Source organism: Nicotiana tabacum, chromosome 17, assembly GCF_000715075.1.
Source record: "Nicotiana tabacum cultivar K326 chromosome 17, ASM71507v2, whole genome shotgun sequence".
In the NCBI taxonomy this organism is placed as follows: Eukaryota; Viridiplantae; Streptophyta; class Magnoliopsida; order Solanales; family Solanaceae; genus Nicotiana; species Nicotiana tabacum.
The window spans coordinates 148,381,080-148,398,395 of record NC_134096.1 but is presented as its reverse complement, the minus strand read 5'-3'; the positions used below and the strand labels follow the sequence as shown (position 1 = coordinate 148,398,395).

Below are 17,316 nucleotides of genomic sequence, written 5' to 3'. Positions count from 1 at the left end.
GAACCCGTAAATTTTATAATTTCTAAACTCATAAACTTCCAAACACATAAATCTCCAAACTCATAACTTTGGAACTTGTAAAATTTCGAACCTGTAAACTGGAAGATGAAAAAACTAAAACTGAAAATATATTAAAAAAAAATATTTTTTCCCGGGGGAGAGGGGTAGGGGAGGCGGGGTGCAGAAAAACGAAAAAATAGAAATTTAAAATAACAAAACTTTTTTTTGTGCGGGATGGGGGCAGTGGGGTGGGGGAGGGGTGGGTGGTGCAGAAAAAAACAGAAATTTAAAAATTACAAAAAAACAAATTTAAAAAAAAACTTTTGTGTGGGGTGGGGGGCAGTGGAGTGTGGGTGGGTGGTGCAGAAAAATAAAAAAACAGAATTTGAAATTACAAAAAAAAAAGTAATTTTTTTTTTAGAAAAAGTAAAAATAATTGCGGGGGGTGTAGGGTGGGTGGTGACGAAAAAAAAAACTGAAATTTGAAAAAAAAAAAAAAAAAAAAAAAAAAACCTTTATTGGAGAGAGGGTGTGGGGTTAGGTGGGTGGGTGTGAGGGTGTGGGGTGGGTGGGTGAGGGTGGGGAAGATTGAGAAAGGAGTTTTGGAAAATATTTTCCCTTCTCTTGATAAGGAAAATATTTTCCTCCAACTGGAGGAAAATGAGTTCATAAGGAAAATGTTTTCCAAAATATTTAAGTCAACCAAACATGAAAAAATTGCAAAACATTTTTCGAAAAATATTTTCCTTCGTACCAAACACATCCTAAGTTGCATTCCGTTTAGAGTAAAGGTTAAAGTATTTGATGAGATCATCACTCCAATTCACATGGAGAGAAACACCCTTCTTACATAAACAGTTTAGAAAAGAATTAAAATAATCAAAAGATAAAAAGGATAGACCCATCTAGATGACCATTAAGATCATCATGAATATGCATAAGCATGGAAAGTTGCGCCTTTCAGGTTGCAAAGTTTTGAATGCTATGTAATTTTATTGGCAATTGTGATGTTGGATTAAATTGGACAACCATCGCACAAATATTATTATAGTATTAACAACTCTAGTAGTGTTGGCCATTTGTGGAGAGTGGGTAGAAAAGAAAAAAAGATAGGATATTACTCGCTAGAGTTTGTTGAGGCTCTGATACCATATAAGAACAAGAGTAAAGGACCAAAGCTAATTTGTTTATTGAATCAATGCAGCCTTTAAATACAAGAGTGAAATACCATTTCCTTAAACTAATTCCTCTGGAGGAGGACAAAACTACTTGCCGAACAAATTCTTTGAATAAGAGATTTATTTGAGAAAATAAAGTACTAATAAAATCATAACTATTGGCTAAAAAAGTGGTCAAAGCATTAAAACCATAACTTGTGCTCTAATAAACAACAACACCGCCTTAAGTAAGTATTTTGGATAAATGCATAACAACAATTACCACATACAAGTTAAAATGAAAATGAATCCATAAATCTGCAAGGAAAGATATCTAGTACGAGAGAACAAGATTTCTGTGCAAAGTCCATAGCATAGTAAAGAAAAATCTTTTCCAAGTTTAGTAAAGGAGTAATTATCCACCAGCACGGAGATGTTCCAAATACACTAGTAGTATTAATTACCCCAAAGGAATCAAGTCGTCAACCATTTCTTTTACTACTCTTTCATCAAGTCACATGAGCGTACTGATATCATATCAAAACAACGTTGTTTCGAGGCCATTACTGAAACCGGTACCAAAATAAGTATAAATGTAAATATGTATTTCATTTATGTACTTTTCCAACATCCACGAAAACAAAAGAATAAAAAAAGACACTCAAAACCCGCAAGTTGTAGAAGAACTTCACAAAATTCCCAGTTCTCCTATTCTGCAGACAACCTTTGTCTGTTGCAGGCGAAGAAAAGCACTCTGTAAAGCTAAAACCCTTTTATATATCTCTATAACTTTCAATATATCCTAAGACAACTTTCAAAGCAATATACTAAGCAGCCGATGGAGCAGTTATATAGTGCACAACACCCGCCTTAGTAAGCGCTGCCTTAAATTTGTCAGCTTCAGCATCCACTGCAGTAACATTAGCATTCTTGTAATTCAATGACTCGTCATTGTATATATCCCACCATTTCTTCACCAGCATCTTAATGTCTTCTCTGTCCATGTTCTCTTCCTCGCCGGTGTACCTCCATGGCTTTGACCCCGCCGCACAGTAGTGAACAACTTTCACCTTATCAAGATCCACATTCTCTGGGTGACGCCACAACATAGCTAATACCAAGTTGTACTTGTTTGGAATTGGCTTGTATACGTCTCTAAAGAACATATTCAGCAAATCCTACAAAATAAATCCAACTATGTAAACATACAAAAAGTATTAAATATTTATACCGAATTCACTGTCTCTACATCCTGACCAGTTCCTTTTGACCGTGAAATTATTAAAAGTATAATTACCTGTTCGGCAAAAGGAGTAGGAGGGGTAACTTTGAGGGTGGTCAAGAGATCATCGTAAATGGATAGACTTGGCTCAAAGACAAACATGCCAGCATTAAAATAGAGTGGTGGCTTGGGACCCAATTCTTCAGTCCACTGGACCTTATCTGGGCACTGTTGGCAGTACCCAACCTTATACTGTGGGGTGTGACTCCAAGTTTTCTCACAGAAACAATCCATCACCCCATAGAAATAGTCATCTGGCAAGTCAAAGAGGTGGTCTATGTTATCAAACACCTGGATATCCCCATCCAAGTATATCATCTTGCTATACTCCACAAACTGCATTTATTCATTTAACAAAAAAACATTTTAGCACCAAATCAAATAAAAATAGACTATAAGATAGGGAATATTAATCTGGTACCTCCCAAATACGGAGTTTGGAATAGTTGATGACATAATAAGCCATAGCAAACTGAGTTTGGTTCTCTGGAGGATAAACTGGCTCGATCTCTCGTACTATACAACCTTGGTTAATGAGTATACGTCTATGTTCCTCTGGGACATCAGGCAAAATAGCCACTACAAGTGGGTAAGCAGATTTTGCCTTTCTTAATCCCTTGGCCAAACCGACCACGCCTTTCACATAGTCACCGTTACCTGCCAAGAACGTCACATAGGCACGGCTTGACAAACTTGCTGCCTTGACCAAACCAGTACTAGCCTTGGTTGCAAGACCAACAACATTAGGAGCCATTTTTGGAACTTAGAAATGAGGATTCTTTGAGTGATTTGAGATGAGAAAAAAAGAAGCTAGCTCTTGAAAGTTTTGAATAAAGAGTGTTTTTTAGTATGTTATCAAGTGAAGATTTCTTTATGACTTTGATGTGTTTTGAGTGTTTCCGAGGATTAAGCTGGGGTTGTTTATATAGGCGTTGGATGGAATATTAAAATATGTGAAAAATGAATTGTTACAGTAGGATGTCGTATGATGTTTAACATGGAAACGACGTCGTGCTTCCGGTGTAGTTGTCCGCTTCCTTGAAGTAGCGCATTTGGGGCCCGTAAATCTCGAAAATCATAGTAGTATTTCACTCCACACAGATCGGACTGTACGTTCTGCTTAAGATCAACGGTTCAGTATTTTTGTTGCACAAATAGTGACGGTTACTTGTTGCTCGAGAGAAATCTCTCGAAAATGGGCGGTGCTTTCAGTAATTAATTAAAGTTTCTTTTTTTATAGTAATCAATTAAAGTAGAAAACACTAGAATAATCTTTCTTTTAGGCCCACCGTTTATCTCGTCCCTTAAATTACCCACAAAAATAGAAACCTGGATCTCGCTTTCGATTGTGTCATTTACTTCGTATAAAGTTAATTAATCACTTCACACACCATAAAATATGTACTCAATTTCATATACATCTATATGTTCCGAATCAAAAACCTAAATCCCATAAAACAAATATTTTTATATATATAGCGATATCTATAATGCATCAAAATCAAAAACGTAAACCTGCTGTATATAGTGAAATCTTACACAAAATTAATTCGACTCGATTGTGGATACGGATTTCCTATATGATGAAGACCATACACAAATATAACGTATTACCCTTATAATTCCATATCAAACACTTGTACTGTAATTTTTCTCACTAACATTTTGTAATTTACTGTTCAAAATATTTAACTACTCACCGTAATCGATATGTATATATATTATGTATTGACTCCCCTTAATTTTCTATATGTTTACTTTTATATATTTTGACACCCTTTAACGAAAATTTTGGCTCCGCCACTGAACAAACGGCATAGTAGAATAACATTTTTCTCCAAATTAGATAGTCTTGAAAAGCAGCAGGATTCAATCATAAAAACAATTAGTTTTTAACGAAAATGTTGCACAATAATGTCTTTCTATATTAATGAAGATTACAGGGTGAAAATCATTTACATCTCCCAAGTTTACTTTAAAAATCAAGCTCATCCTCTAATTTTGAACAATTATCATTTTCATCCTTTCGTCCTACACAATATCTTTTTTACCCTTGACATTTTCAACTCTCCATATAGGTAATATACCTTTTTATATTATTTAGATATTTTTTAATGCAAGTATTTATTCATAAGTTAAAAATACTATATCTTATTTATATAATTTAATCTAAGTTCACTAACATTATAAATAAAATAATTATATTATGAATTTATTACAAATTTATTGCTAGTTTATTATTATTATTATTATTTTAATATTATGTATATTAAAATGCATATAATGTATGTTGGTGTGTGCGTGTGATTTTCAGTTCCACTATTTATTATTATCTATGGTGTATATAAATTTTTGAGTTTTGATTGTTATTACTAGAACTTTTTAAAATTATAATTAAATTTCATGTAAAGTTTAAATAAATATTTTTTGCAAATTTTATTATAAAATTACCTCTATTTTACGGCCATTATTTTCTTATTACCTGCATTGCATAATTTATAAAATTTTCATTCTCTTTTACTCTTAATTTTGTAAATAAATTTTTGATTGCTATTAATAAAACTACTGATACGAGTAAATTATTTATTATAATTTTTTTATTTTTCTCATTTATTTCACTATTGAACATCATTAACTTATATGCTTGATTACTACTTCTAACTCTTTTCTGTTACGATTTTTTTTTTTAATTTGTCTATAGGTAAGTCGATAATAGAAATTAAAATAAAAATATAATTATATTAAAGAATAAAAATAAGAGATAAAAATTGTAGAGGGTAGAATAGGTATTTTAAGAAGTCATCTTTAATATGAGGAGTAGAATGATAATTGTTCAAAGTTGGAGGATGAGTTTATGATTTTTAAAGCAAACTTGGGGGATGTAAATGATTTTCACCCAAGATTAAATATAAACAAAAAAAAAAAGAAACAACTATAGAAAATTATCTATAGATATTTTATCTTTAGCATAAGATAATATGTCCGCTGCTACAAATTTTGTTATTCTCTCCTTTTATATAATTTGATTGTGCCATTACCTTTCAAGAAATGATTATTGTTATTTCAGAACTCCATTCAACGCCGGCTCTAACATTATAATGTAAAAATTATATGGGGCGCCCTATTTGGTCGTCCATTTTTAACTTATACCCGTTTTATTTTTCCGTTTGCATCCGTATCTATTTTTTTTGTTAAAAGCATTTTAAAATGATGATTTTGCCCTTCTTTAATAAAATACTATTGACAAACTGCAGGACAAAAACTTAAGCATGCTTAGGCTGAAGTTTTAACAAATAAACTAAAAATCTTCAGCTTGTTTAGACTGAAATTTCGGATAAAACTCAGGACAAAACTGTAGACTGCGTTACAAAACTTCAGCATGTTTTGGTATGAAATTTTAGCAAATGAACTAAATAACTTCAGCATGCATTAGCAAAAACTTTTTATAAAATTACATACTCCAAGACAAAAACTTAAGCATGTTTAGTCTGAAATTTTAGCAAATGAACTAAAAAACTTCAGCATGTTTAGTCTGAAATTTTAGCAAATGAACTAAATAACTTCAGCATGTTTTGTCTGAAAGTTTAGCAAATGAATTAAATAACTTCAGCATGCATTAGCAAAAACTCATTAGAAAATTACATACTACAAGACAAAAACTTAAGCATGTTTAGTTTGAAATTTTAGCAAATGAACTAAAAAACTTAAGCATGTTTCGTATGATTTTTCAGCAAATGATCTAAATAACTTAAGCATGTTTAGTCTGAAGTTTTAGCAAATGAACGAAATAACTTCAGCATGTTTAGACTGAAGTTTCGGATAAAATTTATGACAAAACTGTAGACTGCATGATAAATAACTTCAACATGCATTAGCATGAAGTTTTAGCTTCAACATGAAACAACTTCATGCTATATTAGCATGAAGTTTTAACTTCAAGGTGAAACAACTTCATGCAAGTGTGATTCTGAAGATGAATCTGGACAAGTTTCTGATTTTTTTATAAAGTTGCTGAGAGGAGAGGAGGATATCGTTTAATTTCTTTTATCAAGGGTGTAATTGTCATATTATTATGAATTTTTGTGAGATGGCTACCAAATCAATAATTTAAAAAATAGGGTACATGTTAAAAGGTGGCACAAATATAGGGTACGACTGTAAATCCCCACATTATAACAGGTAAGGCTTATGCCTTAGGCCCCCAAATTTGGGGGAGCCCATTTTTTTAAAAATAATAAGTTTATATGTATTTAAAAAATAATATTTAGTATTTTTAATACAAATATAGAGTTTTTAATATAAAAGGAAAAAACTCTTTGTATATATAAATAAAGCAAAAATTTGACTTACTTAAAATGGGTAGATGAATAGTTTTCCCAATGTTCTAATTTTTTACTTTTACTCCTTCATTAGATAACATGTAAAATTTTACTCTCCCTTTCTTAATTTGTTCAAGTCAATCTTTCTTTTTCCCAATCTCTTCATATTTCAAAAACCCTGCATATTATTTTTCTTTCTCTTTAATATTCTTGCTCACATTCTTTCTCCAAGATTTTATTAGTTTAAATGTTCAACAATACATTTAAGCTTTCAATAGTTCTATACTTCTATTACTCTATAATATCTTATCTAAAATCAACAATATCTCAAGAAAGACTAAATGAGTTGGCTATAATATCAATTGAAAAAGAATTATTAGAAAAAATCAATTATAAAAAAGGTTATTAATAACTTTATATCTCAAAAATCCAGAAGAATAGATTTCAAATAAAAATATATCTTATAACTTCGTTTTAAAAATTTTAGGCATCATATTATATTTTGTCTTTAGGCCCCGCATATGGAGAGACCATGGAAGAGAAATGCATGGGTGGCTCGACTATAAGGACAGTAAAGCAACTGATTGGGGCCCAATTTTTGGGGGCCTCGTTTTTTCCTTAAAGATGTATTGTATATGTATTATTAAAACAAAGTGTGTACATCTAAATTTAAAAAGAATTAGTTAGGGTAATTAATTTTTTTCCCTCATTTATATAACAACTAATACTGGCCCATATTATTATTTATATATTTACCTTTTTCATTCTCTCTTTTACTATTCTTATTCTCAATATTGAAAATTCTCTCAATCGGCAACCTACCGCGGCTTACAAGTTGTCTTGTTCAAAATATCAAATATTACAACAAGCAATCATTCGATTGAAGCAATGCAATATTTTTCGATATCAATGTATCAACTTCTTGCTCTATAGTTTCCTACCCTTTGATTTCTGCTACTATCTATAGTTTCCTACGCTTTCGTTACTTTCATTTTCATACTGCATTGAATTGATTGTCCTTATTTGACCTTTTTTGCCATACTTTCTCGTGAGCCGAGGATCTTTCGAAAACAGCCTCTCTACCTTCCAAGGTATAGGTAAGGTATGCGTACAATCTACCTCCCCAGACCCCATTTTATGGGTTTTCACTGGGTATGCTATTGTATTTCAACTTATCAAATTTTTGAGGCGATTTTATTATTCTACCTTTATTTTATACTTTTTCATTGAAAATTTATCGTTGATATTCTTATTTAGGGTCTCTGAAATTTGGCGTTAGGCCCCAATCTTGTTGAGACGTCCCCGGAGAAAAGGGGGAGGAGATAGTGTGGATTTAATCTACATGTATTATGTGGGAGACTCTCATTATTACCGTTAGATTGTAAATTTTGGTGATGTTAAACTTCTCGTATTGATTAGTGTATAAAAGGGTAAGCAAAAACATTTTATTTTTCTTAAAATGTTTCAAAAACAATGTGCAAATGATAGGGATCGAAACAGTATGATACAACCATTGCATGTTTTGAACTAGATAGATTGCAGAAAATTCTGCTCTTCTTCTGTATAAAATTGTTGGTCCACTGTTCTTTACCTAGGAGTAATTAATGGGGCCTGTCAGCTTAGTTATTTTAGATTATTTAATCAATTTTTCATTAAATATGTTTTAATGAATAAATCAGTGTTTGAGTATGCTCGTGCAAATCAATATTTAATTCCAAAATTAGAGGTAATGAAATTTAATTTAATTTTATTGACAGATAATTTTTAAAAAGTCAATTGTTTAATTCAAACAAATTGACGCTAGATTGTTTTTCTTTTTCTGAAAAAGAAAGAATAATCCTACATCTTGAGAAAATATTGGTATAAAAATAGCAATAACCACGTAATGACGTCAAGACCTTGTAGTAAAACAAGCATTAAGTGAAAATGTTTTAAAATATATAGAAGATTTTATTTCGAACAGTTCATATTACGTTACTTTATATAATATGCTTGCGTGAATTTTACTTTTCTTTTATACAGATATATTTCCTTTTTTTGCTTACGTACAATAACTACAAAATCTTTTACCCACAACAAGCGTTTTTTGACTTTTGACAAAGTTGCAACCGTCGCCGACCACAATCCATTTTAAGCCATCAAATATGCTGCCACGTGGCTACTTCAAGCCGCGTGGCACCCCTCATAGCTCGTCGGTGTGGGCTATCCATTGAAATGTCCTTCAATGAGGTAGGACCCATAGCAGTTTTGGGAAGTTAGATATGGCCCCACAAGCGGCCCAGATTGTAAAGCGCGTTAACCACGGGCTGTGAAATGTCGCCACGTAGTATAAATTAAAGACGAAGATTTGCCACGTTGGCTTTGAGCTACTTTTCCTGACTTTGTACTATTTATTTTTGTCCTTTTTTATATTGTGCAGTAGTTATGTTAGTTGGTCATAACACTAAAAACGAATTGACAAGTGGGGTTAATTTTGATTAGGAGCGTCTAAGGATAAAGAGATAGGAGTAATTATTATATTTTTAGTAACGTAAACCGACTAAAACATTATACTAATGGATAATAGAGTAGTTAAGGATGCGCAATTGACTGCCGACTAACGAGTAATTTAAGTTAGATGGCGTGATTAATTTAAGTTAGATGGCGTGATTTTTCTGCTGTAATGAAGTCTTGTGAGGAGGAGTGGGTCATGGTTCTCAAAATTTCTAGGCCGTGTGTTGCCTTCTAAGCGGCAGTATTGACTATTGAATCCTAAAACTTTTAGGAATTTCACCAAGTATTCACCTACATACATCTATTTAGATTTCAGATTTGATAGCTTTATTAAGATTAGAGATGAGAGTAATTATATTGATAAGAACTCGGGGCTGAATTAATTAGCAAGTTCCAGTCAAATTAAACAATCTTATCTCAAGTAGCTAACAAGATTACTGAACCGCCAACTATATTATTTCCCAAAACTGTGGAATTAAGTTACTAGTGAAAAACATGTATGGGGTCTATCTCTCGTTACTTTGATGGCTCAAAGTAATCATGTTCTACCATTAGATTAGAAATATTAAAGAAATATTGAGAAGTAATAATATTATATTGCAAAAAGAGCTGACTGTTCTAATAATAAGTTGATGAATCATCTGATTGAAAAGTAGTTTCCGAACAACTGAATTTGACCCAGCAAACACAAGATAAACCACAACCATATACTCATCTCAACTAATCAGACTAGTTCGTCGAGTGATGCCAGAAGATGTTTGGATTCGGAAAATTCTTGGCATATAAATTTACCAATCAATGGCTGTCACATTGCGCAAGGAAAATTGGGAAACTGCAAGTGAATTGCATAATTTGTTTCGACGTAAAGCATTTCCTCTTCAATCTTAATTATTTGAATAAAGTTTAGTAGGGTGGTCCGATTTTGGCACTCTCCTTTCTCTTTGCTTAATGTTAGGTCCTTTTCTTTCCTTTTTCTTTTGTTTGCTTAATTCACACAATTAAAGATGAATTAGGTGAATTTTTTTTATATGAAGCAGATGTTCATTCTTAACTTAACTTGACATTTTTTTGCCTAATAATATTGTTGCTAACAAATTTGAGCTTCTCATTTATCGTTGAAATTAATTATTAACTTGACAAACTTTTCATTTTTGAGGATATCAATTGTTATTGAGCAAAAAGAAAAAAACATAGATAATTGTAATGTCATGAAGGGGCGAAGGAGTTGTGGTGTTGGGCCTGGGGGCTTGAAGGGTGGGTCATGGTTCTCAAGATTTTAGCGTTTGTAATTTTCAACATAAAAGCAGTATTGACTCCTGCAAAATCAACTATTGATCTATACACCTTCACTTAACACTTCTGAACGGGTTTAATTATTCAGATTAGAGATGACAGTAATTGATAAAATTTCTGTGATTTAGCAAGTTACCACTCAAATTACTCCATTCTAATTAATACTACAAACTTATCTCTCCTACAAGATCGTAGCTACCAGAGCTTGCTAATCTTCTAACTGTTACACATAAAAATATGTGCAAATTACTGGTAGTAGAACTATAAGCATTGTGGATAGAGAGTTGAAAAAATATGCACTAATAAGACAGATCACCTATTCATGCCCTTTTATGAATTTCTAGGCTGAGAAGAAGGCTTCCCTCCCTGGTTATGGGCCTGGAACTTCTAATCAAGAAGCCTTGGCAACATGATTATGGGCCTCCAAAATGAAGCCCATTATTGGGATCTTGAGATTTGGGCCTTACATATGCCAGGCCGGGTATGGGTCTGGACTCTGGACCAGACCCTTTTGTGGACTTGCAAACATTGGATTCTTGGTTATCATTTCATGAACAGGTCTATATGCTTGATCAGTGTCTAAAATTAGTCTAGATTTTCATCAATCCAAATAATTTTACATGGCTTAGGGATTTCCAACCTTTACCCCATTTTGGTCCCCAAAATGGGAAAATAGGGACAACTTACTCCAACAATTCCCCCATTTTTTTCCCCAAAAGAGAATATTCTTTTTTGTATTCTTCTCTCTTCTATATTATATTATTATCTTTCATTTCAATTTTATTTTTTAATTTTCATTAAACAAATTCCATCTTTTATTTTCATTAATTTGTAATTTTCATTAAAACAATTCCATAAAATTTTAAATAATATAATTTATAAGCAATTAATATAGATTAACTAATAATTCAAATAAAAGTGAAGTCATTGCGATACAAGATTAATTAAATACATATTACATAACGATAAAATTCATTCGAAATACTACATAAATATTCAATTTCAACCTCTAGTATTCTCCCATAAATGATCTATTAATGCATTACGAAGTGCAAAATGAGCATTTTTGTCCTTAATTCTTCTATGTCGAGCTAAAAAATTCTTGAAATCGTTGATTTTCATCTACTGTCATTTCTACTGTTGGAGGTGAACCTTCCAAATCATCTTGAATTGATGCATTAAGATCACGCTCATTCTCGATTATCATGTTGTGCAGTATAATACATGTAGTCATTATATCATGTAGCACTTCTTTTTGCCAAAAACATGACGGTCCTGCAACAATTGCAAAACGTTGTTGTAAAACTCCGAATGCACGTTCAACATCTTTTCGACATGATTCTTGTTTCATCGCAAAATATTTCTTCTTTGCCGCACGTGGCTCACGAATAGTTTGCACAAGGGTTGAACATGTCTCGCTACTAAATTATTATGTTATTTAACGTAGTTTCAATTTTAATGTATTTTAATTTAATATATTTTTAATTTTAATATATTTCTAATTTTAATGTATTTTAATTTAATGTATTTCAATTTTAGCAACATCAAATATTTTATATTTGCACCTTTCATTTTTTTTGATGATTATATCTTTTTCATACAATTATAACTCATAATAAAATTAACCACCAATTTTACATAAAAAAAAATAGATGCACGATAATTAATTTTTTAAAATTATACGTCAAAGTTAAGATGAAAAATTAATTAGGTAAATATATTATATAAACATAATTAAGTATATATAAAAAGATAAATTAAAAGATTAAATAATAAAAATAATAATATTTTAATGGGAAATAGTAAATGGGGAGATGAATAGTGTGTCCCCAAATTTGGGGAGACACTATTCACTCCCCATTTTGGGGACAAAAATGGGGGAGGGTTGGAGTGAAATTTCCCCATTCTGGGGACAATGTTGGAGTTGCTCTTGCTCTTGAGAGTCATCTAACAAAGTTTGATTACACAGACATACCGAAACCTCCTATGATTCTTTTTCTTTCTAAAGTATAACCAGATAAGCCCAGAGTCATTGTGTGCTTATTTTTGTTTAGAAAGTCCATGCCATCAAACTTGTAACACAAATGTTACTTTGGGTATCAGATAGTTTAATTTCTGAATATATATTAAGTAGTGTAACTAATAATAGGGAATAACTCAAAAATTGAAAGTTGAGACTATATATAAGTGGCAAATTACAAACAAGTAAATAATAACACAAGTAGTAAAGTACTTTAACACTTAATAAAAAAAACTACTACTACGTAATCTATTAACCCACCTGGATGAACCATAATCATCTCTAAGAAGGGCTTTTGCAAACAGTTTAGAGAATGTTCTGTACCATACAAAATCGTTTAGGACAGTTTTTCTCTGTCACACATGCTTACTTCATTAAAAACACAAGTTATAGCTTCAAACTGAAACATAGCAAGCTTATCATTATCAGTTTCCAATTCGCCTTCCTCTGTTGCTACCTGTCCAATCACCCCTTCTAGCAGCCTTTGCTCTCTTCCACCTCTGAATATTTCTCATTCTTGAAAATATTTTCCGAATCTGGTACAACTTATGAGATTGTTGAGCTATCAAATTTGCAGTTGAAGGGTTCTGGTTTAAGACTATCTCATATCCATCACGAAATGAGTCCATTCCTTCACTTAAAAGTTGCCAGAAGAGTCCCCCAGCTGCTGCTCCCCCGCGCTTGGCTGATGAATATATCTTGTAATACACTGTGTTGTAAAGAAGGTCCCTCTGGTAGGAGCTGAAACCTGAATCTTTCCAAGATTTCCCGAATTCTGTGATCAGTAATGGCTTCCGGAGAATATATTGAGCATCTTGAATGTGGGAGTTCAGCCAATGGTTGAGAAATGATAGCTGGGCTTGATCATTTGAGTTTGTTATCCTGTCATAATATAGCTTTACAATTAAGAAACTCTTAAAACTTTGTACCCTTCTCATCTAAAAGTTTATCTATTAGAGATGAGACATTTTGTAACATGTCTCTTACTTGACACCTGATTCTTTTTCCTATGTCAAGCACATCAAATATTTTTGTTTTTGCACGGGTGAGACTTGAACTCAAAATTGCCAATTTGATATCGTACTAAACTGTATCACTTTATCTAATAATTTAAACTTTTAGTTTACACTTACATATACAAGACAACTAAAGAAAGTGATGTAGTCTCTTAAGGATATTATTCTAACGTGCAATGTGTTTCTGAAAAGTTTACCATTGATCAGGATAGGCATGAGCAGTGGCAAAATCAATGCCAGGTATGCGATTGTTAGCGATGAAGTCAGTTCCTATGTCAAAACTAGGATTCAGATTCCTCCTCTGAGGAGTTGATTGCCCATAGAATCCTTCTAAGCCAACTTCTAATAAATGGTTTCTGTCAATAGATTTAACATAAGAAGCCATCTCTGTTGCCCAACTCTGCACACAGAAATGAAAAATGGGTAAATCCTTTTCATGTTGAATTCTTGCATTAGGATGTAGTGACAGCAGAAGTAATAAATGAGGTGCACTTGGAAACGGCAGGGAAAGCAGATGACATTAATTTCTAGTCAATTATGTGAACTAACCTAGGAGCTACCCTGGATGATAATTAATGAACTTACTCGCAAGGCGGATCCAGGATTTAAATCCTATGGGTTCAATTTTAAGATTTTTAATATTGAACTTATTATATTTTTAAAGTTATGGGTTCATATCTATTATTTTTGCAATTTTAATTAATTTTTACATACAAATTTTTACTCAGCGTCAAAAGTATGGGTTCAGTTGAACCCGTAACTAGTACGCTACATCCGCTTCTGCTTTCTCGGTTCTCTAATAATTAACCATGCCACAGCCTCATTAAATTCATGGGGATGTATTTGCAGAGGCGGAATCTAATGCTTTGTGAGTTATTGAATTTATTGTTTTCGGCTTGAATTTAAAATGTGCATATCTAATAAAGTGACACTTGACTATAGATATTGTATTTTAAGTACGGCTATACGGTGTCAAATTTTCTTACTTATATGTATTCATATTAGGCATCATAAAAATTTTATTATTAAATACCCCGGCTTTTGGTGTTCATATAAGGGTCTGTGGTGTTAATGATATGCACCAACATCCGTACTATACATTACTAAGAAGGGGGTATTTTTGAAAATATACGCATCCATTACATAATGCCCTCAAATGCCGAACACTTGAAGGATTGAAATTCAAAGTTAAAATTGAAATTAAAAAAAATTGCAAAACCAAATACTATAGCTTTATGCTAAGTCACATATCCCATATTTTAGTAGGACAAACCAAACACAAGATTATAGTTTATGTATCATATAATCTCACTTTATAATTCATGATTTTTTAAAACTTATCTTATATCACAATTTATCACCGTATTTCAAGGCTTAGTTTGCATCTGACTTGCAGCAAAATGTAAAAACAACCACAGCAGAAAAGGAATCCCGACCCCAATTTTATTTAAAATTCAGAAGAAGAAAAAAAAAAAGATCTTAAAAGTTGAGCCATTGATTTAAATTCTTTGTTTTAAAAAATTAGATAAATGCATAGATAATGGAGATGATGAAAACAATCAAAGCACAAGAACCTGAATGGTTCTTCCAGAAGAATCTGATGTGCATCTTGGCTCATTCATAAGCTCCCACGCCATGATTGTTGGGTCATTCTTGTAAACAACTCCAGTGAAGGTGTTGTATCTGTTGAGAACAGTCTGCAATAGTAAAGAACAAATAACTAATAAATTAAAATGACCAATTAGAAACAGGATAGAAGTGATGTAGTTTTCAGGTTACCCTAATATGATTCTTGTAATATCCCTTAACAACAGGGTTGCGAAAGAAATCATCATCCGAATTGAGGTACTGCCCATGACTTCTAGCCCAGTTCACATACTGTTTCTTTCCCCCAAAGCTCTCATAATTATTTGCCAAGCTTAATACAACCTTAATTCCATACCTTCTTGCTTCAGATATCACAAAATCCAACCCCTTCAAATTACAATTAGTTACACAAAAGTTAAGACTTCGGAAGTATACAAAAGAACATTAATTAGGTCATAACAAATAAAAGAATAAAACAAAATTAGTACAGTTAGTAAAAAAAGACCTTAAACATGTCCTCATTGTAAGAGCCAGGAGCATATTGTAGTGGCTTGTATCCACCATCACTAAAAGCCCAAGTTCTGGCAACAGTAAGGCCATGGCTTGAAGCTTCTCTAAATGCAGCTGAAACTTTGGATCTTTGAGAAGGGTCAGAAGCTACATACATTAACCAGTAGGCATTAAACCCATTGGCATAAAAAAGATCACCATTTAACATGAAATGTATCCCTCTAGTCCTGATAAAGCCATCCCCTGCTTCAACTTCAACAAAGAAACAGATATTCTGCACCAAGAAAATCAGAAAAACTGCGGAAGCCAAATGCTTCTTCATCTCTTTTTTTGGTTTGAGAATTATGAGTTTAGAATGCCAATGAAGGCTAGAAAAAGCATTTTATTAGCAGCTCAGAGTAGTGTGGGGCTCTGTAATAGTTTGTCCAAAATGTGTCCCTACCACTATTATTAACTATCAGAGGAAAGTAACAGTGACTGCCATTTAGGTTGTTTTGGGAGGTGGATAATAAGAAAACAAAAAAAGAGAAGAATGGCTAGTATCTTTGAAGACAGGAACCATTCATTTTCAAACAAAAAGGTAAATTGTATAGTATGCTTTACAAAAAAGAGGGAATCTAACTTTAACTTTTTTATTTTATTTAAAAGAATGTCATGTAATTTTAACCAAGAGAAGCTGAGAGTGCCGACACCTTTGTAAAAATAGTTAGGGCCATTTTGGAAAGACTAATGTCTGGGACCATATGGGGAGTAGCTTTTCCTTTTACCTGTCTTACACAAGAATCCATTAGTATATTATGCAGGTAAGTGACAGAGTGATCAACCAACAAGTCCAGAACTAAAGTGGTTTTGGACATAAGAGATCGAAATACGGGAAAACAAAACTGGTAACTTTCTATATATAACGTTCTTTTAAAGGACGCTATACTTTAACGTCAGTTTTGTCCGTTAAGGTATAGCGCGGTAAATAATCGCGCTATATCTAATATTTGTATTTTATTGCATAGCGCTATAAACAAAAGCGCTATATGTGTTTGCATTTTCAGTAAGACATGCTATGTAGCGCTCTCTCTCCATTGATGGCACTAATTTTCTTTTTCTTTTTTCTTTTTTTGGTTTTTTTAATTCATTTTTTCCATTATGGCTACCCAAATCTATTTTTTTTATTCATTTTTACCATGCCCCCACCTATGAAGAAATAATATTCCTTTTATTTCAAGTTGTATTTGAGATTTATTTCTTTTTAGTTTTCAAAACCTTTTTATATGAGTTATCCCTCTTTTAAATTCAAATTTAAAAAATATAACTAACTTTGAAAGATTTGAATTTTAGAAATCTCACCCACAACAGGTTCAAATTATAATCTAAAAAGAGCTGCATCTTTCTATTTTTGAAATTATTTAATCTTATATTCCATCTACTATCAATGGCATACATTGTTGGACTTTTTCTTTTTAAACATAAAATGAAAAGATACGTAAAACTCTTTTTTTGTTGTGGAAGTACTACTTTAGACTTAAAGTGGCATTTTTGTTATCTCTTTTATAGCTTTTTTTTTTTATAAAAGTCTAATATGATGTGATCTGTTTAAGCGATACGGTTAATCTGATAAAATGAACTAAAAAGACAATCTTTTGAG

At 32.2% G+C, this 17,316-nt stretch overlaps 2 protein-coding genes across 2 annotated transcripts; both read right to left on the bottom strand.

Annotated features, from left to right (window-relative positions):
• Positions 1 to 1,741: 1,741 nt before the first annotated feature.
• Positions 1,742 to 3,324, bottom strand: LOC107783847 (galactinol synthase 2). The gene is made up of 3 exons (XM_016604873.2): positions 2,861 to 3,324; positions 2,455 to 2,775; positions 1,742 to 2,335 (listed from the first exon to the last, which is right to left on the bottom strand). Exons 1-3 carry the CDS (start codon positions 3,191 to 3,193, stop codon positions 1,985 to 1,987), a joined length of 1,005 nt encoding a protein of 334 aa, XP_016460359.2. The 5' UTR covers positions 3,194 to 3,324; the 3' UTR covers positions 1,742 to 1,984.
• A 9,373-nt stretch (positions 3,325 to 12,697) lies between these two features.
• On the bottom strand, positions 12,698 to 16,107 carry LOC107783846 (mannan endo-1,4-beta-mannosidase 7). Its single transcript, XM_016604872.2, has 5 exons — positions 15,673 to 16,107; positions 15,360 to 15,554; positions 15,155 to 15,277; positions 13,778 to 13,980; positions 12,698 to 13,446 (listed from the first exon to the last, which is right to left on the bottom strand). The coding sequence occupies exons 1-5, from the start codon at positions 15,997 to 15,999 to the stop codon at positions 12,990 to 12,992; spliced, it is 1,305 nt and encodes a 434-aa protein (XP_016460358.2). The 5' UTR covers positions 16,000 to 16,107; the 3' UTR covers positions 12,698 to 12,989.
• Positions 16,108 to 17,316: the final 1,209 nt, after the last annotated feature.

Coding starts and splice junctions, on each gene's coding strand:
- LOC107783847 (XM_016604873.2), bottom strand. CDS start 3,193: ATGGCTCCTAATGTTGTTGGTCTTGCAACCAAGGCTAGTACTGGTTTG. Junction 2,776..2,860: donor CCAAACTCCGTATTTGGGAG/GTACCAGATTAA, acceptor GAATAAATGCAG/TTTGTGGAGTATAGCAAGAT. Junction 2,336..2,454: donor CTACTCCTTTTGCCGAACAG/GTAATTATACTT, acceptor TTTATTTTGTAG/GATTTGCTGAATATGTTCTT.
- LOC107783846 (XM_016604872.2), bottom strand. CDS start 15,999: ATGAAGAAGCATTTGGCTTCCGCAGTTTTTCTGATTTTCTTGGTGCAG. Junction 15,555..15,672: donor ACAATGAGGACATGTTTAAG/GTCTTTTTTTAC, acceptor TGTAATTTGAAG/GGGTTGGATTTTGTGATATC. Junction 15,278..15,359: donor ATTACAAGAATCATATTAGG/GTAACCTGAAAA, acceptor TTACTATTGCAG/ACTGTTCTCAACAGATACAA.